The following is a 20,635-nucleotide window of genomic DNA, read 5'->3' on the forward strand; positions in this document are numbered from 1 at the left end:
GATCAGTAATATATATAAGATAAGATAAGATAAAATTAACCTTTATTAATCCCCGGAGGGAAATTCAGGTGTCAAAGCAGCAACATCAGCAAACAGAGTGAAACACAGGAGAGGTAAAGGTATACAAAAATTATAAAAACAATAATAGAGATATAAAAGATACAGAGTGAATGGGTGGACATAGTATGTACAGTCCGTCAATAAATAAATGTAGTATGTCCAATAAATAAATGTAATATGTACATATGTGCAGTCTATAAAGTGGTATATAGGATGTATAGTGTAAAGTAAGTGTACATAATGTATGAATATAACGTGTATATAATATATAGTACCGCTCTGTGTATGTTGAAAGTTTTATTTTGAAATGATTTATCGGAAGTGTGCTATAATATCTGCATTGACGTCATTGGACTAATTTATCAGTTCCTTGCTGTCACCACTAGAGGGCAGCACACGTGTGATTTTAAATGCACGTGTGCATCCGGTGGCGCTGCTGAGCCGTTATGTCGTTATGGCAACTGCCGAACCTCCAGAAGAAGAAGAAGAAGAGCAGCTTCCTCGTCTGATGAACAGTCAACATGGCGTTCAGTTTCGGCGGCGCCGCGGGTAACCCAGCAGCAAGTAAGGACACTTTATGATCTACTTTAATGAGGCTGGAGACTTATTACTTATGAACTTATTATAATGACACAATAACGTTACTTTTGTGTGTATACATTACTAACAAAATGATCAACTCGACGTTAGCTTCGACTGCTATCCAGGCTAACGTCAAGCTAGTAGTCATGACGGTTAGATTAACGTCACGTTACCAGGACAACGACACACTTAACATGCTTTCTAACGTTACATATATAACGTGATTACTTTGATGTTAAAGCAACGAAACAGCGCCTCGCTTTGCTAGTTTAACCTGCATTACTGTGTGTTTGTGTGTGTGCTGTTATGCTGTAGCTAGCTAGCCCTTTGCTAACGTTAGCTGTTATGCTAGTCCAGGGGTCAGCAACCTTTACTATCAAGAGACCTTTTAGGCTATACAAAATAAAATAATCTGTCTGGAGCCGCAACACATTTGCAGTGAGGTATGGGGCCACATTGAGGGAAAAAACATTGAGATTTCGAGAATAAAGTTACAACTTTACGAGAATAAAAGTCTCAATATAACGAGAATAAAGTCGTAATATAACGAGAATAAAGTCATAACTTTACGAGAAAAGAAGTGGTAATATAACGAGAATTAAATCATAACTTTACGGAAAAAAGTCATAACTTTACGAGAAAAAAAGTCATTATTTTACGAGGAAAAAAGTCTTAATATAACGAAAATAAAGTCGTAATATTACGAGAATAAAGTCATAACTTTACAAGAAAAAAAGTGGTAATACAACGAGAATTAAATCATAACTTTACGGGAAAAAGTCATAACTTTACAAGAAAAAAAGTGGTAATATTACGAGAATAAAGTCATAACTTTACAAGAAAAAAAGTCGTAATATAACGAGAATAAAGTCATAACTTTACGAGGAAAAAAGTGGTAATATTACGAGAATAAAGTCATAACTTTACAAGAAAAAAAGTCGTAATATAACGAGAATAAAGTCATAACTTTACGAGGAAAAAAGTCGTAATATTACGAGAATAAAGTCATAACTTTACAAGAAAAAAAAGTCGTAATATAACGAGAATAAAGTCATAACTTTACAAGCAAAAAAGTCATAACTTTACAAGAAAAAAAGTGGTAATATAACGAGAATAAAGTCATAACTTTACAAGAAAAAAAGTCGTAATATAACGAGAATAAAGTCATAACTTTACGAGGAAAAAAGTCGTAATATTACGAGAATAAAGTCATAACTTTACAAGAAAAAAAAGTCGTAATATAACGAGAATAAAGTCATAACTTTACAAGCAAAAAAGTCGTAATATTACGAGAATAAAGTTACTGCTTTACGAGAAAAAGTCATATTACTAGAATAAAGTCATAATATTACAAGAAAAAAAGTCGTAATATAACGAGAATAAAGTCATAACTTTACAAGCAAAAAAGTCGTAATATAACGAGAATAAAGTCATAACTTTACAAGCAAAAAAGTCATAACTTTACAAGAAAAAAAGTGGTAATATAACGAGAATAAAGTCATAACTTTACAAGAAAAAAAGTCGTAATATAACGAGAATAAAGTCATAACTTTACGAGGAAAAAAGTCGTAATATTACGAGAATAAAGTCATAACTTTACAAGAAAAAAAGTCGTAATATTACGAGAATAAAGTTACTGCTTTACGAGAAAAAGTCATATTACTAGAATAAAGTCATAATATTACAAGAAAAAAAGTCGTAATATAACGAGAATAAAGTCATAACTTTACAAGCAAAAAAGTCGTAATATTACGAGAATAAAGTTACTGCTTTACGAGAAAAAGTCATATTACTAGAATAAAGTCATATTACAAGAAAAAAAGTTGTAATATAACGAGAATTAAGTCATAACTTTACGGAATAAAGTCATAACTTTACGAGAAAAGTCGTAATATTACGAGAATAAAGTCATAACTTTACGAGAAAAAAAGTCGTAATATAACGAGAATAAAGTCATTATTTTACGAGAAAAAAAATCGTAATATAACGAGAATAAAGTCGTAATATTACGAGAATAAAGTCAGAACTTTAAAAACAAAAAAATCGTAATATTACGAGAATAAAGTTACTGCTTTACGAGAAAAAGTCATATTACGAGAATAAAGTCATAATATTACAAGAAAAAAAGTGGTAATATTACAAGAAAAAAAGTCGTAATACAACGAGAATAAAGTCATAACTTTACGAGAAAAAAATAAAATGACACTTAAAATTACTACTACTATACATATATATACTAACATTATGACTTTATTCTCATAATACTAGGACTTTTTTCTCTTAAACTTCTGACTTTATTCTCATAATATTACAACTTTTATTCTCAGATTTATTTATTTTTTCCTCAATGTGGCCCTAATACTCCGTCGTACCATAGACCATATGGCTCCGGGGCAGCAGGTTGCAGACCCCTGGTCTAGCCCTTTGCTAACGTTAGCTGTTTTGGCTAACTACTCCTCACAAGTTCACTATCTTAAATGCTCCTTCTGGACAGAAAAATGAGCTTTGCAGCTTGTGAAATCCATTGTACGTTAACGTAACTGTCACGACAACTCATAGCACTCTTTATGTTCATGTGAAGGCACGTCCGGGTTTTCATTCGGTTCATTTGGTGCCAAACCCACAGCATCAACAGCAGCATTTGGCTTTGGCCCTGCAGCCACCACCACCACCGCCTCATCCGGATTCGGCAGTAAGTCCAGAGATCTGATCCTCCTCCCTAAAAGGGGGGCACCTCTCCTCACCCTTATGACAACTTAGTGATATTGGAGAGAAGCAACTGCTCTTGTTAGCCCCGTTGGGGACTCTCATCCACCTACTTGGTAGCAGTTTTTGGTTTAAGAAAAGACATAAAGGGGGAGGTTGTTTTGGCAAATGCACATCCCCACCTCCGATAAAGACTGGTTGGGGTTAGATAGATAGATAGATAGATAGATAGATAGATAGATGAAGAAAACTGTTAAAACTGAATATAGTGCAGGGTAACAGCTGTGAAACACGACTATTAAAAAAAGTGAATATAGCGCGTTATCATCGCGTTAACTTTGTGATGGGAAATTTTACCATCATTTCTGCAAATTAGAGTAGATTCTGTTGTTGACTCTGTGGGCACCACAAGGCGTGAATGAAAACAGAGATGATTATCTGTTCTTGTCTGATACTCAAATATTTTCTAGGCCGTTATTGGTAGTCATAGTGAATCAGAAAGACAAGAAGAATGAGCCCATGCATGTATTATCAGAGAAAAATTACCCTTTTTACCATTGGGTAATACCATACAATAGGTATGTGAACTATATGAAGAGGAACTGCTTTCTATATTTGCAGTTATTTTTTTGCTCCTAACAAAAAACTTAAAGTTTTGCATGTAATTTGTGTTGACTATTTTCTAGCTATACTCTTTATCCGAATCAAATTTTGTGCCAGTTTAACTGACTACCTATTTTGTGTCTACTTTTCCTTTGTAGCTCTTACAGCCCCTGGTTTTGGGGTGGCCACAACCACTGCTGCTGCACCAGCCACAGGATTTAGTTTTGGCTCCACCAACACTGGTAAGATGCACGTTATGGTCAAAGCAAAGTTGCTTAGTCTTGTCTCTTTTAAGGTACCTGTTTTTTTACAATGAATAAGTCCATACAAGGCCTTTTGTCACTTAACTCCTCCATGTCATTCTCTCTTTCTCGCTGCCTGCCTCCGCTGGCTGCAGGATTTGGGGGGCTGGGAGCTGGAAACACCACGGCTGGTGGGTTTAGTTTTGGGGGGTTTGGTTTAAATGCCAACCCAGCAGCAGTCAGCTTTAATGTGGGGTGCTTTGGTACAGCAACCACCACTGGCACTGTTTTCAATTTTGGTAATAGCCTGGCTAGCACAGGTAGATGACCTTTGTGATTAATCAGTACAGTCTGTGTCTGTAAACACACATTTTCATCCATTTTCACATCGATGTGGTGCAGTGATTTTTTCGTCTCACGTGTTGCTTTGTCTCATAAAGTGTCATGCATTGTTGTTTCCATTTGCACGAGGAGACAAAATGTTGAATTATGCACTCATCTCATTTGATTCCTGTAGAAAGCCAGTACATCTTCACCTTCTCTGTTAGACAGAAGAGCAATGCTAGACAGAAATAAAGTTCAGTTTTCTTTTTTATTAATCTTAAAAGCTCAGTCATGATTTTTATGTCGAATAGTCAGGGATTTCATTCTTTTTTCTTTCCTTCATTTATCTATCTCTCACCCCTTTCTGTGTCCCCTCCTTCTTCTCATTTGGCATGATTTGCTTTGTTTCTCAGGCGCGTTTGGTGGCTTTGGGACAACTACAACAACTGCCGCTGCACCGGGGTCCACATTTAGCTTTGCTGCTCCCGCCAACACTGCAGGTCAGCAGTGTAGCGCTTAACAAAATATATGAACATTCCCTTCTTTTTGTTGCCATTTATGTTTACGTGCAGGACATAGAATATGCATGCACGCAACATTTGTATTTTAAAAAGAGGACATTCAACAGTTTTGCCCAACAATCATCAAAGGCAGGTTTATAAGCTGCACTTGCATTATGATAAAAGTAACCAATTTGAATAAAGAAACAATTTCATCAGGTTCAACAAATATTTTGACCATCACCGTTCTGTCACTGCCTTGAGGCGCAATGCAGGGCAAGAAACCCCCCAGCTGGGGATCCTGTTGTGTGCTTCATTCTGATTGTTGACATGTGTAGAGGTAATGTAGATCAAAGTTAATCATTTAGTCTCCTAATGTTTAAAGGTATGCTATGCAGCATTTTTCTAAAAACATTGTATAGGCTCATACAAACGTATTCCCTCTCAATCATCACTTATGACCCACTAGAATTGTGTGTCTGTATCTGCAGAGACCCCTGCAGCTCTCTGCCTGCATTTTCTCTTTTCTTCTTATCTTGCTGTGTTTGGGGTGTTTCTCGTAGGCTTGGGTGTTATCTGTTTTTTCATACTTTCCTGACCATAGATATACAGTATATACATAGATGCTGTGTTCTCGTTAACATCGCTCCCTCTCTTCATTCACTCTAGCTCGCTCGACCACCGCTGTGCTCTCGTTTGTTGAGCATGGGAGGAAGGGGCAACTTTGAATGGTTTACAAACACCAACCAACAATGCTGCGTAATATAATTTTTAAGATGAAAATTAGAAATGGCAAAAAAAAAAAAGACTAGGACAACTGATTTTGGTTTGGTTTGGTTTCAGTTTTCTAAACCATGTCTATGTCCTAACTCCTAAAGCCAAAGTTATACCTTCCGGGTGTACTGGGGTTCGTCTGACGTAAATTCCGTCATCAGAAGGTGTACGCGTAGGCTCTCTGCAGACGTGTGCATACTGGCATTTTGTTGTGACTGCACAGCCAATACGCTACAAGTTGGCGATTCAAAATGTTACTTAATTAAAATTAGAAACATTTAATCAGCAAAATGTAACTAAAGTATGAAAAGTAAAAGTACTCATTATGCAGAATGGCTCCTTTCAGTGTTATATTATCATAGTTTTATCATTAACAAATACACGTAAGAGCGCTTTAATGTTGTAATTCGTCAATGTGGAGCCAATTTTTGATATTTTGTATACTACTGGGTAGATTGGTAGTATAGTACTGCATCATATCATATAATCAGATCATTTAAAAAGTAACTAGCAAGTATAAGTGTCAGGTAAAGTAAAAAGTACAATATTTACATCTGAGATGTAGTGAAGTAGAAAGTAGCATAAAATGAAAATACTCAAGTAAAGGACAAGTATGTCAAAATTGTACTCAAGTACAGTCCTTGAGCGCATTCTCCGAGCAGGCAGTATAACAGAACTACTATGCGTCTGTGGTGTCCGCAGCTGTCTTTGTACACGTCCGTTCAGGAGTATAATCAGGGTTTAGAGCTGTGCTGTTGCATACTGCTGCACACTCAGCTTTGTGTTGAAATGCCAACAAATAGCTGCCGTAAGACGTCACAGTCACTCTGCACTGTAAATAGGTCATTCCCGTCACTCCTGCAGTGATCCCTCTGTAAAGTTGCACCATATATTTCCCAAACACTTTAGACTTAGCAGGCATTCAGTAGCATTACTGTAGATATCTTTCTCACTGTGTTGGCACATTTTTCTGTTTTAGGAGGCCTGTTTGGTAACACGCAGAACAAAGGGTTTGGGTTCTCCTCTGGGCTTGGCGCTGGAACCGCTGCTGGGACAACAGGATTTGGAACTGGATTAGGAACAACTGGCCTCGGTGGGTTTGGAGGCTTTAATATCCAGCAAGCTCAGCAGCAGCCAGGTGAGACCCCCTATTTCCAAATAACAGTTTTAGTGTTTCCATGTGAAGATGAGAAAATTATGACCCAGACAAGGCATGTTTTTAAATTAGTAAACGTACTAATTTGGTCATCTGTTTTTTGGAGGTTTATCATAAAATGCACAAATGAGCACATTTACAATGGGTGGAGTAGGTCAGCCTGTCCTGGATTATAGTGCCAGTAAAGTATGTTTGAAACAGCGAGCACACTGCAAACTGTTCAATTCACACCATGTTTTGTATATTCTCTCATTTCAAAATCAAGCGTAAGTCCAGCAGTAGCGTAGTTTTCAAAGTTTTTGCACAGCAGGCTAACACGCAATCTTCCACAACAACTCTACCAACTGTGCTGTACACCTTTTATCACTGCAGAGGGCGACAACAAGCAGAAAGTTGTACATTTCAGATTTAACATCATCATCAATCCACCAGTGTGCAGCCGAAGCAGAAATATGAGACTGTGCACTCAGTGTATACAAATTGTTTCCTCATATTATAAAATAACATTTTAAATCAGTAGTTTTCCCCCATTGGACATGGACATAAAGATGTATCAGAAAATGTGAAGAAGAAGACAATCTGACGTGTCATTTTCCCTCTCTTTCCCTCTAACAGGAAGCTTGTTCGGCCCGCAGGCCCTGCAACAGGGTCAGGCTCAGCCCACCCAGCTTTACCAGCAGGTCACTGCTCTGTCAGCTCCCACCTTGTTAGGAGATGAGCGTGACTCCATCTTAGCCAAGTGGAACCAGTTGCAGGCTTACTGGGGCACTGGGAAAGGCTACTACAGCAACAACAACCAACCTGTTGACTTCAACCAGGAGAACCCATTCTGCAGGTTCAAGGTAATGACGGATAGTTCGTCAGTGCTTGGAAGTTGGGATGTCACAATACCAGAAATTAAGTAGTCGAGAACAATGCCAGTGAAATTCCACGATTCTCGATACCAATTCGATACCACTGGAAAAAAACGAAACAATGAATCCCTTGTACTTCAACATCCACTCCTTGTAACTGTTTTTTGTTAGGAAGTTAAACAGGTCATTATTCCCTCCCCTATCTACTTTATGTTGCTGTGAAATAGCTCCGTGCAGGACTGTGCCACTTACCGGCTGCTAATAGCTCATTTTAACTAGCTCTCATCCTGCCAATTTCAACATGGATTTGTTGTTCACAATGTGAGTTTACTGCGTCCCAAACATATTTTCTATCGTCTCAGGACGATGGGACACTGTAGGTCTACCTATGGTACTGTAGAAAAACGAGTACTGTCACTTTCAGAATTTTGGCATCGACTTGTTACTGAAGTATCCGTTCTCGTGACATCCCTACTTGAAAGTGTTGTTGGGTTCCTTTGAATTTGAATATCAACTGGTCGTCCTCTGTGTTTTTTGTTTCCTAGGCGGTGGGATATAGCTGCGTCCCAGTGAGTAAGGATGAGGATGGTTTGGTGGTCTTGATCCTCAATAAAAGGGAAGCTGATGTGCGAGCTCAGCAGCAGCATCTGGTGGAGACCCTCCACAAAGTTCTGGGAAGCAACCAGACACTCACTGTCAATGTAGATGGCGTCAAAGCCCTACCCAATGACCAGTAAGTTTCTATAACATGTCATTCAGTGCTGCTGCACACATGCTTTCCTTATTACTTTCAAAAGAGATTTTTAGCTGTCAGAAATTGTAATAGATATTAAATGAATTTTAAACAAATGTGGGGACTCATTCATATCTTCTGTTTCTCAGGACCGAGGTGATCATTTACGTGGTGGAGCGTTCTCCTAATGGCACCTCCAAGCGGATCCCCGCCACCACGCTCTTCAGTCATGTGGAGCAGCCCAACATCAAGGCCCAGCTCACACAGATCGGAGTGGCCATGTCCGTCACACGCACAGAGCTGTCTCCAGCACAGCTCAAACAGCTGCTGCAAAATGCACCTGCAGGTAAATGCGTGCATACACGTTTGTGTCATCCTCTCGCTGAATTCAACATTGATTGTTGGTATGTGATTTTCATCTGAGGATGTTGTCTCTTCTCACTAGGAGTGGACCCCATCATTTGGGAGCAGGCTAAGGAGGACAACCCTGAACCAGAAAAGTAAGTTGGTTAAGAACATCTGTTCAAGACTTTCCATAAAGAGTGGTGTATGAATAATGTGGGGAAGGGGAGAACAGTTTAAGATCCTTGAGATTCTCCAGTTGCTGCATTTTGATTGTTCCCCAACTTTGTAGCATTTCATGTTCTGGGTAAAAGTACTTACTGTGCCAATGATTGAATGGCGGCTCAACCAGAGTATCTAGTGCCCTTAAGCCATATTCCATAAGTGGAACATGACATATACAGTATTTAAGTGTAACACCCTTTAAGCGGACTTGTCTCTGTCCTTGCTCGGAGAGCTGCTTTGTCACTTTTTGACCCGCCCGCCCGAACCCGTGATATTTTCTAGTAAGGTCACCCCAGGTGACATCTTCATGTCAAACTACTTCGGAAAACAGTCAAAACATCAGTGGCATCAATGCAATGATTTGCCCACTGTTTATGGGCTTAATGATTGAACAAATTAATTGATTATCTTTACATTGTGCTTTTAGAAGTTGAGTTAATTTAGTAGATTCACATGATTTGGGTCAAGTGATTCACATGTTTTGTTATTTTTAGCATATTTATTTTATAAATAATTTAATTAAAAAAAAAAAATACATAGGCTAGATGAGACATGGAATTAAAAACATTGTTTATGTTTCTAGTAAAACAATACATTAACCCTCATTGTGGCATGTATTGATGGATCTTACAGTGAAGATGTCAGTAAATAAAAAATAATAAATAAGGTCTAATGATTCTTAATTACAAAAGTTATTTACAGCCAGTAATAGGCATGGTTTTAAATATTAGCTTTTACAAACTGTGTGAGCTAAAATACACAATACGCCTGATTCTCCCCTTGCTGGCTACTTTTTCCCCACTGGCTACTCCAGATACGGAATTTCCTATTTATTTCAGCATAAAGCGCAGGGCTTCAACAACACCTGCTTTATTTTCTCAGCTGATTTAGAAGTTTTACCACATGACACATAAAGATGGCTCTGGCGGTTTCCTGACCAATGCCCATTATGCCACAGCTTTTCCTGGCTTTTTGTTGTTTACAACAACAACAAAAAACTACATCTCAACTTTATGTGCTAAGGCATGTTGTCAAAGGTTTTTTTTTTTTTTTATGTTTTTTCTCCAGATTAATACCAGTGCCCATGGTGGGTTTTAAGGAGCTGCTTCGCCGGCTGCAGATCCAGGAGCAGATGACCAAACAGCATCAGACCAGAGTGGATGTAAGTGAAAACACTGCCGTCTCTTACCGCCAGTCTTAGTCTCTAAAAGTAAGACTCACTGAACATGGGCACGGTGCCTTCTGATTATCAACAATGGAATTTTGAAACAGATTTTGTGGTGTCAAGGACAGAGTACACAGATGTCCAGTTCATGCTTGCTGCCAACAGGTTGTTTACAACTGAAATTACTATTACAAATACAGCTGCAAGTGTAGCAGTATTTGTAGGGATGTTTTAATATCATTTTGGTTTGTTTTTTAAAATATCTGTCCAGTGACAGTCCAAATAAGCATTCTTTTCTCTGTTAAGCTTGGTTTGGATTTGAGGATATTTACACCAGGTATAGCATATGAGATAGAGGCTGATAAAGCCTCGATTACACTCCCAAACGGATGCATACACGGACAGCTGCGGACACCAGGGACGCATAGTAGTTCTGTTTGTGCTCGCTCGGAAAATGCGTTCTCTACGTGCACACTCTGCTGAGAAAATTTACGCCACGCGGACCCTTGAGTACCCGCGGAAGCGAAACGGTATAGCTTTGACTTAAGGTAACTCGCCACTCTTGATGCACGGACAGGAAAAAATGTAAGACTTAATTGCAAAACTTCTAAATTGGGTCAATATCTAAAGCAGTTGGCTAATATTACCATAAAATGCAACATCAAACTTGTGTGAAACTATACTTTTAATGTTCTATCTTAGAATGTTGTTGAGCAAAATATCAAAAAAGCCCAAAACAAAGGATTTCTGAGGTAGGGCAACAAGGCAAGGATTGTTTTCAGCTTGATAGGTCTAAAAATATAACTTGAAATCAGTGGTGAAATGCTAAACATGTAACAATTTCCTCCCTCCTGTTTTCACTCACATACACACATCTGGACTTGCAGATAATTTCCAGCGACATCAGTGAACTGCAGAAGAACCAGGCGACCACAGTGGCCAAGATTGCCCAGTACAAGAGGAAGTTGATGGATCTCTCTCACAGAGTGCTGCAGGTAGCTGCCTCACCATTTGTGATATTATGTCGTTGGTTGAAATGACCTCCACATTTCGTAGAGTTTGAATGAATGCCCTGGCACGTTCTGTGTTTTTCCCTGCTTTGTCGTTTCTGCTCCAGTATTTCTTATATTTATCACTGCTCCTCCTCCGTCTCTATTTTCCTGGCAGGTGCTAATCAAACAGGAGATTCAGAGAAAAAGTGGTTATGCTATCCAAGTGGATGAGGAGCACCTCAGGGTGCAGCTGGACACCATTCAGTCTGAGCTCAATGCCCCCACACAGTTCAAGGTAAGTGTCAGCGTAAAATTACAAAAAGCTGCCCAGGCTGCTAGAATGCGCTCTAACTACAGTGTTGTCACAAGTTTATTAATCGGTGGGAAAATGTTCTCACTGTGACATCCCTAAGCGCTACTAGAGGTCACTACTACAGGTACTCTACTACAGGTTACCTTTTAAGATTCATTGTGTTCTGATTGTATTTGAGAATAAACTAAACCTATAAACAGTTTTTTGCTGCTGTTAGAGTAGAGATCAAACCACCAGTTGAGACAAAGTCTTTAGTGGATATTTTACAGTATTTGTGTTGTCTTTTCTTCCAGGGTCGGTTGAATGAATTGATGTCCCAAATCCGGATGCAGAATCATTTCGGAGCTGTGAGATCAGAAGAGCGCTATAGTGTTGATGCAGACCTTCTCAGGGAAATCAAACAAGTGAGTCGGCACATTTACACAATGCATCTTATTTTAACGTCTGCGCTGTAATTCTAGTTCCAGACCTCTGAATGCACCGTGCTCTCTAGACCATGACTGTCTTTAAAGGTCGGGTCCATCTGCGTTTTGTTCTGTTTATTTCAAATGGAAACGGCCGCTCGGCCATTGCAAAAAGTAGTGATGTGGGTTACCAAAGTAAGCTCATCAATAAGGTTGTAATAATGTAAACGCTAGCACTAGCTGAGTCAAACTTAGCTGTGCTTACTTTGGAAATAACTGAAAGGGTTAGTTTGGATTTTTTTAAAGTGGGATTGGAGTTGCTGGTCTACCGCTGCATCGATCGGTTAGTCTGTTTGTTATAGTGCGACTTTTGGATCACAACTAATGTGGCGTCAACACAGCAGTACATTGCTTAGCTTATGTGTCGGTACTCCTGTCTGCTTCTCAAAACAGGGAGCGTGCAGCATGCAGAGGAATACCACTGTGAAGTTACAGAATAATATAAAACCTAAAAATGGGCATTAACTGAAACACTTTTTCTTTATCTGTCACTTTCAGCACTTGAAACAGCAGCAGGACGGTTTAAGTCATTTGATCAGCGTTATCAAAGATGACTTGGAAGACATCAAACTCATAGAGCACGGGTTGAGTGACAGTGGACACATGAGAGGAGGCATCCTGAGCTGAGTCTACGCTGCCAACACACACTCACATACATATGCTCTGACTCACAATATCAATCCTCTGAAAAGTGGCCTGCCTGTCACCCAGACGAGACAATTTGTCATTTATGTCATGGTATTGGATTAATCTTGATTTGATCATAGGACGGCATCTGAGTTTGGATTAATTACTCTTGATCAACATTTTATCAGGACTTTCCCCCACTACCAACAAAACGACTGGTTACTCTGTGCTCTCCGGACATAGGATATAGACAGCTTAATGGAAAGACTCAACATCGTCTAATAATAGCTGGCTTCCCTCATGTTAAATCAGATTATGGATATGAGACTAGGAGTGTGACTGGCATGTAAACAATTTGTGGGATTAAGTGTGTGTTGTGATTGAATACATTGTAAATACATCTTTGTATTTCTTTTTTATGATGTTGTTATAATGTTAATAAATTTCATTTAAATTGAAAACAAGTTCTTCGCTACACTCCTTTTCCTTTTGTGCGTACTGTAAAGGTAGCTTCATTTGTTTCAGTGTTTCTCCGTGTACTTCTGTCTGAACTACGCTACTTTCTTGCCTGTCTATCTGCATCCTGTTTTTCATCTGAAGTAGTTGCGGTACTAATATGGGATATCACGTCACCTGTGTTTACCTTCAGACAAGCCCTTTCCAACATCTCATCAAAGTAGGGCTCGAGTTGATAGGATTCATGTCCTGGATTCAGACTGATTGGCAGTTGAACTGATTAAGCAGCTTTCCGAAAGATTATATCCCCTCGTGCAGAAGAGTCACCGAAATCCAAAGGGTCTGAATTACACACTTATTTTCAGAGCACAGATAGAAGTAAAGGACACTGTTGAAGTAGTGCAGTAGTGACAGATGACTATCTACAGTAATGGTTTAAAACTTAATAATACATCTGTACCTCTTTTTCTAATGTAATGAATTTAGGGCTGCCCCCTCGTAGTCGATTAATCGACTAATCGGTTGTTTTGGTCTTAGTCGACTAAGATTTCTTTAGTCAATTAGTTGTTTTTTATGCTTTTTTTACGCTGAATGACTACATTTCCAAGAAACTTATAAGCACACCTCTGGTAAACAGAAGATTTATTTTGTGTGATTCTTTGTGGAGAAACTCAGTTTCACAGATCTGTCGATTAAATCAACTAAACAGTTAGTCAACAAAAACGTTTGAGTGTTAGTGGACTCAATTTCTTTGGTTGACGACAGCCCTTAAATGAAATAAACATTTAATTTTGAGAAGCAGAAATCACAGTAATGGATTGATTACACACTAAAAAGGAGCATTCTTCAGAATTGGTAGCTTTTGAAACTGCTTTTTATTGCTAATATTTTTTTATTATTCTTACATAAATTTTTATGCAGGATTTTTTTAATCTTTTACAGTCTGTTGAGTGCACTTCCATCACTACTATTTTGACTTTTACTCCTTAGGTAGTGCTGCATTCTCAATCAAATTCGAATAAAGCTCCATGATGTCTAGAATCAAATTCAAACGGAAACCCTGTGGACTAAATATTCATGAGTTTATTAGCAAATCCAGGTCCACAGTCCTGTCTTTACTTGTACTCAATTTAGCACTAACTCTACAGAGTTTTCTTTGTCTCAGTATAACACTCTTTTCCCCTTTATGCCATCAATTCAGCATTGTACCCCTATAACATTGACTTGCGGTGGACAGGGGGGGAGAAATAAAAGATCAAAATCGATGCAGAAGAACCAGACATATTGTCTATTTTATTCCACTTCTTCCTGGACTGCTGACAGATCAGAGATTTGGGTGTGTTATGCTAGTAGTGGCTAATATAGCCTTGAGCTGCTAGAAATGAGGAGCGGGCAACAGAGGTCTGGTAAGCTCTCTTCTTTCTAACTCCACACCTCCCGATTAGTCTTCAACTCCAACCAACGCTGAGTCAAGTGACATCACTTAAGGACATTTATTAGACTTTGCGCCACAAAAGGCTTTATACAACTTATTTCATATAAGCAGTGGTACTCCCCAAGTCCTGTAAACACACTTTTTAATGTGTAAAATCCATAGGGTTCCTTTAATTCCTGACTTCTTTGAGCCAAACATTGTCAACAGTGTGATGACATGAAAGGGAAAGACAACATGTATTGTGTGTTTGATGTTTTTTATGCATAACTAAGCACATAAGTTACACACATAAATCCTTAAGATACACCAACTTCTTAAATAAACGTAAATAAAAAAAGGTAAAAAAAAATCTTAAGAGGTAGAAAAGATCTAGGTTGTGATACTACTAAACTTTTTTTTCCACAGACGTGTATCCAGTTGAACAAGTCTATCCAAAACTGTTCTGGGTGTTCTCTATGCAGCAGGTACAGCGACAGCTCCTGGTCCAGGCTCTCAGGTGTGTGCAGAGATGTCCACCAACCGGAAAGCCTCCATGAACTCATTGATATCGATGCTCCCGTCCTTGTTGAAGTCGATGCTCTGGGCCAGGTCTGCGATGGCCTCGTCACTGATCTCCGTCTTAAGATGAGAGCTCAGGAGTTTCAAGGTCTGACGAAACTCCTCGAAAGAGATCAAACCTAGAAGGAAACGGAGGAGGGAGGATGTAGTTGTACACTTACCAAAATATGTAGCATAGAAAATCTGTATTAGGTCTAGGGCTGCCCCATCTTAGTCGATCTTAGTTTAACATGTTCATGGCAATCAATTGAGTAGATGTGGAGATATTTCACTGGATGAACTTTGGCCCGCTGGTGGCACTAGATGAAAAGTCAAGGGATGACCAAAGTCATAGCGTTTCATCCTCTGGGGAACATGAATGTTTCATTGAAACCCATTATAGTTGTAGGTATTTCAGTCTACACTAACACGTTGACCAGCCGACCGATCCATTAAGTCATGCCGGCAGCGAGGCTAAAATGGAGAGAAAGACATGGATCTAGTGTCTGGGATCCAGGCGAAGCTGCTTACTGACCTGAGTGATCTGTGTCTATAATTCGGAAGATGGTTTCCAGGTTGGAATGGTTTTTGTACATCGTCTCCAGGATGCTGTTATCTGAGATCTGAAATGGAGAGACAACTTGATCAAGATTTTGCGACTCTGTGTGTGAGTCAGAGATAGAGAAAACCGGGTGAGGAAATGGACATTAGACACTAGTTGTACGAGGCTGACCTCTAGTTTGGGCTCGTTGATGGAGAGCTCCCTTATCCACAGCTGGTAGTCCACCATGCCATACTGGGTGCTGCTGACAAGCTGAGGGCGCAGCACCCTCCAGGGCAGACCCAGATTCAGTACTCTCTCAGTGGCACTGGCCCAGTTCCTTAGAGAAATCATCCCTGAGACACAAACAGAAATATACAGTCTGATACACTGAGCTTTCTTCTGTTGTACATAATTGTTAAAATTCATCACTGCTGCTCAGTACCTTTGTGGTTTGGATCAAACTCCTGGAAGGCACTGATGAGATCCGACTTATGTACAAACAGTTGCTCCCTCAGAGCTCGCAGAGCCGATCTCTCTGTCCACCCGACACTGACGAAGAACAGGTAGAGAAAAACATTTTTACTTCTACTCTATAAATCTCGTAATCAACAATCTCACTGTGCACACAAAGCTTTTTTTTGTTTTTTACCCATTTTGCAATGTAAATCTGAAAGTGTTGAAATGTTCTTGGGCCATACATGTCATTGTTTTTTTTAAATTGTTTTCTGTTATTTTAAATTACTGTACAGCCTCGTATTTGTACCTCTGTCTCAGGCTGAGCTCTATGGATGTCCTGCTGGCCTGATACTGAATGAAGTGGGGGACCAGATCGGGTCCCATTCTGATGTACGCTCCTCTGTTGCTGCCCACCTCGTAGTAGTTAGACGCTGAAAATATAGTCAGCACCTGAATGCAACAGAAGACGGTTAGTAAGTTAGCTAAGACTCACTGTATGTGACTCATTGATACTACTAATTGCTGTCAGATTAAATGCTTAAATGAGAGGATTTTGTCACAACGGTCTTCTTCTGTTAAGTCCTTTTGCAAATTTTTGGCTTGTTTTTCATCTCCTGTCATACGGGACAGTTCCACCGAAAAGCTAAAAGTAATTGTTTCCACAATCAGTATTCCATCCATAAAGGGATATTTGGGGTGTTTTGAAGTAGGTACTTATCCATAGTCAGTGTATTACCTACAGTAGATGACGGTCGGCACTTCCCCAGCTTAGAGAAACAGACCGGAGTTACGGAAGCAAAGCAATGTACTGCTGTGGACGGAGACGGCAGCAAAACGTATTTGATTAGATGAAGATTACGGCTTCAGTTCCCCGTCGGAAACATAGACTGTATAGCTGTCTGACGACAAGGTAAACCGGCGAAAATAATCTAAATATAGCGTACACTTAATACTAACTAACATACTACACTTAACCTAATATAAAAAATGTTTTTTAGGTGACTTAAATGTGTTTTGCTGCCGGCCCCGTCCACAGCAGTACATTACTTTGGTTCCGTGCGGTAACTCCTGCCTGCTTCACCAAGCTGGGGGCTTGCCGACCGTCATCTACTGTAGGTTATACACTGACTTTGGAAAAGTACCTCATACAACCCCACTTCAAGACACCCGAACTATCCCTTTAAACTCTACTTCATGTGCATGTTCCTGCTCACCTTGCGATTGTGGCAGAACTCATAGCCCTCCTGTTTGCACTCATGGGACCGGATGAGGAGCTGGAGGTTGTGTCTTCCCAGCACTTCCTCAGTGACATCTGGACCCCAGTAGCAGCCTCCGCCTCGCACCTCATTGGGAATGCAGCCATTTTGTGGCATTGGGTCACTCCACAACACGTCCACTATCTGGGTGGCCGAATCAATCATAGTGAAATAGTCAGGAAAGAGTAAAATGGGTGCATTATGGGGCAGTGCTGCATATACATGCTCAATGTTGAACATCTGCTGAAACCGTAAGATGAGATCCAACATCCTTGTTGTCACTTACTTGTTTCCACTCATCCACATCTGTCTCTGTTGTTTCTCCAGAATCCGGGTCTGAGTCAGAGTCAGACTTCTTCAGTTCTCCGTAGGACTGGTCAAACCCAGCCTGTCTGCGCCTCCTTTTCAGCTCCTCTTCCACCGACCAGTTGCTGCTCATGGGTGCGTTGTGGAGCGATCGCCGCGGGAGGTCGTGCCTGAGAGCCGGGGCCGAGCCGGGGTGAGTCAGAGAACACACTCGACGCCGGCCGTCCACTGGTCCAACGGCCTCCCCGTTCCTGTTGTTCATCGTCTGAGTCCTACTGCCATTTACTACACGATGGGTCGGCTTAGGAGGCCTGAGAACCGACACATACTGCGCACAATCAAAAATACACAGATTTAATACACTTGACGCGATGATCATGATAACATTTTTGGATTTGCTGCCTGTAAAACGCCCCAAGTACACAAATTTGATTGACTCCGAACGCGTCCTTACTCTGTGTCTGTCCGCTCTGGCTATCGTGTCGAGGTCTGTCGCGTCAGAGATCCCACCATGCACAATCAGCACCTTGTTATCAATCACGGTGGCTAGAGGCAGCCAGCTGAAAATCTTCTGGAGAAGCTTTAGGATCTTCTTGCCATGCATCTGCAGACCGAGTCAAGCTTACAGTGACTTACATACAGTTGAAGGAATTATTACTATAAACTGTTTAAAGCAAAATAGGCAAAAACCTACCCTATATTTTCCCAAAACTTCTTTAGTGAAACCATATCTGGAGAAAACACACAACAAACAAGTAGATTAGTGTACACATCAGCTGTAGGTTAAATATAATCAGAATATTAATTGCATAAAGCCATATACAGATTCACTTTACAAAAACATGAATACTAAGAAAACAGGCAGAACAAGACACTAGATTGGAGTTTAAGAAGAGGAAGTCAGTGTACAGACTACTTTACCTCAGGTTAACAATGTGGTCCTCATGGTTGCCTCTGTTCAGATGAACATCATTGGGATAGACCAGCAGGAAACCAAACAGGATGAGCAGGATCTCTAAGGAGTGTTTACCACGATCCACAAAGTCTCCGTTGAAGACATACGGTTTCTCGGAGGACGGTAAACCGTTCTGGACAAATTAAGATAAAGGTGTTAATACATACGAACATCCTTGTCTGACAATATGATTTGCATGTTGTGAATACCTTATAGAATATCAACAGCAGGTCTTCAAGGTGGCCATGTAAATCTCCTGGCAAGGGATGAATAATGTATTCATATTTGTGACATGTTTCAAGGGCAATAAAAAGAATGTGAGACAAAATATCAGAGCAAGATGTGTCCAGGAGAGGCCTGCTGTTGCATACCGCATATGGTAATCTGCTTGGTGTGGCATGCAGACACTTTACTGATGTTTGGAAGAATTCTTAGAAGTCTCCAAGTCTCTCCAAGAAGTTGCAGAACATATCGAGCATGAAGCTGCTACTGGGAAAAAAACAAGTATGAATAAATTGAGCGCTGAGGAAAAAAAAAGGCAACCATTAGGGTACTTCTGTCTGCCTTGAATGTACTTTATGTGCCTGTGTACTTACTTGTTTGTGCTTGAAGGCCTCCACCAGCTTCGACACCCCACAGAAGGTCATGGGGAAGGTCAGATGGGGGCCGGTGTAGCTATCGCTTACCTCAATGCTCTTGTAGCAAAAATATCTCTCCCATTCTGTGTCACGACAGATTTCATTCTCACGAAAGATGTGAGATATTAGGTTTCCTATGTTAAAGGCAGAGAGGGGGAGTGGATCAGTGTGGTAAGGGAAAGCTACATTACGTTTCTCAGCAGAGAGTGGACCGGTTGTAATCTAATGAAACTTAGAAGTTAGTAAATTAAACCGGCGTTGAGAGGCGGTCTTACTTTCACTGCTGGCTGGGGTGAAGTGGTCCATCAGGAAGCCAAAAAAATTGTAGAGCTGCAGGAAGGAAAAATAGAATTTAAAAATTAAGGTTAAGCTCACAATGACAATGCGATCATGTTGATATTTAGCAGGTATAATGTTTATAATCTTGTTTTAAAGGTCTATTATTAATAATATTGATAACATTTTCTTGTAGACAAATAAAAAAAAAAGAATACATCCACAGAGCTTTTAGAAAGGTGCTGTATAAAAGTACGGCTTTTTCTTAAATAAAATAATTTTGATTGTGAATTAATCATTTTTAAAAACTTTTTGGCTGGTCCAAAAATGTTTTGTTTATCTCTGCGGAAGATATCCGACGTTTGGTTCTCACTTCTAAAAAGGCTTGTGAGCCACTAGTATAACAACGTTGGTATCATGTGGTATCTCTGGGCCATCAGTTAGTGTGGAAAAAACGGCTGAGATTGACAGTAAGTGCCTGGCAACGACTTGCTGTGAAGTAAATGCAATGGAACGGGCATGCTTACATTTTCTAATTAGCATGAAACACAAAGTACAGCTGAGGCTGATGAGAGTGTGATTAGTTTTTTCAGATATTTGGTCATAAACCAAAGTATTGGACAAACTGAAATTTTGACCCAATGATGGTGCCTGATGAAAAGTTAAGGGACCACCAAAGTTGTTACAATTCATCCTCTGGGGACCATGAATGTCTGTATCAAATATCACAGTATATTATATACAGTATATTGAAGTTATTGATATTTTTCAATGAAATCCTCATGGTGGCGCTATAGGAAATGTCACAGGATCACCAAAGTCATTAAGATTCACCCCTATAGAGACCATGAATATCTGACCCAAATTTCATGGTAATCCATCCTATGGTTTTCAAGATATTTCACTCTGAACCACAAATGTCAGCGTCATGGTGGCGCTAGAGGAAAAGTCAGTGCATCACCAAAGTCGGTAGGATTCATCCTCTGCAGACCATGAACATATGTTCAAAACTTCATGGCAATACATCCAGTAGTCGTTGAGATATTTCTTACTGACCGACAGACTGACATTGCCATCCACCATGCTGCTAGCATGTCACTGTGTTCAAAACGAG

The 20,635-nt window shown here is 39.9% G+C and overlaps 2 protein-coding genes across 9 annotated transcripts; one reads left to right on the forward strand and one right to left on the reverse strand.

Annotated features, from left to right (window-relative positions):
- The first annotated feature begins 467 nt into the window (after window positions 1-467).
- On the forward strand, window positions 468-13,123 carry nup54 (nucleoporin 54). 8 transcript variants are annotated; one of them, XM_074618108.1, is made up of 15 exons: window positions 468-624; window positions 3,224-3,334; window positions 4,110-4,193; window positions 4,349-4,384; window positions 4,931-5,017; window positions 6,771-6,929; window positions 7,563-7,789; window positions 8,347-8,534; window positions 8,684-8,880; window positions 8,980-9,034; window positions 10,170-10,263; window positions 11,154-11,261; window positions 11,434-11,553; window positions 11,865-11,975; window positions 12,534-13,123. In XM_074618108.1, the coding sequence occupies exons 1-15, from the start codon at window positions 582-584 to the stop codon at window positions 12,660-12,662; spliced, it is 1,749 nt and encodes a 582-aa protein (XP_074474209.1). In that variant the 5' UTR covers window positions 468-581; the 3' UTR covers window positions 12,663-13,123. The 8 variants fall into 8 exon arrangements, with proteins under 8 accessions (XP_074474209.1, XP_074474210.1, XP_074474214.1 ...); XM_074618110.1 differs by having other exon boundaries at window positions 517-624; window positions 3,269-3,334; XM_074618109.1 differs by lacking the exon at window positions 4,349-4,384.
- Window positions 13,124-15,045: 1,922 nt separating this feature from the next.
- ppef2b (protein phosphatase with EF-hand domain 2b) lies at window positions 15,046-20,604 on the reverse strand. Its single transcript, XM_074618695.1, has 14 exons — window positions 20,578-20,604; window positions 19,521-19,575; window positions 19,200-19,328; window positions 18,817-19,019; window positions 18,574-18,740; window positions 18,347-18,383; window positions 18,107-18,256; window positions 17,633-17,980; window positions 17,305-17,490; window positions 16,398-16,540; window positions 16,077-16,183; window positions 15,824-15,987; window positions 15,626-15,713; window positions 15,046-15,230 (listed from the first exon to the last, which is right to left on the reverse strand). Exons 1-14 carry the CDS (start codon window positions 20,602-20,604, stop codon window positions 15,046-15,048), a joined length of 1,989 nt encoding a protein of 662 aa, XP_074474796.1.
- Window positions 20,605-20,635: the final 31 nt, after the last annotated feature.

Source organism: Sebastes fasciatus, chromosome 19 (assembly GCF_043250625.1).
Source record: "Sebastes fasciatus isolate fSebFas1 chromosome 19, fSebFas1.pri, whole genome shotgun sequence".
In the NCBI taxonomy this organism is placed as follows: Eukaryota; Metazoa; Chordata; class Actinopteri; order Perciformes; family Sebastidae; genus Sebastes; species Sebastes fasciatus.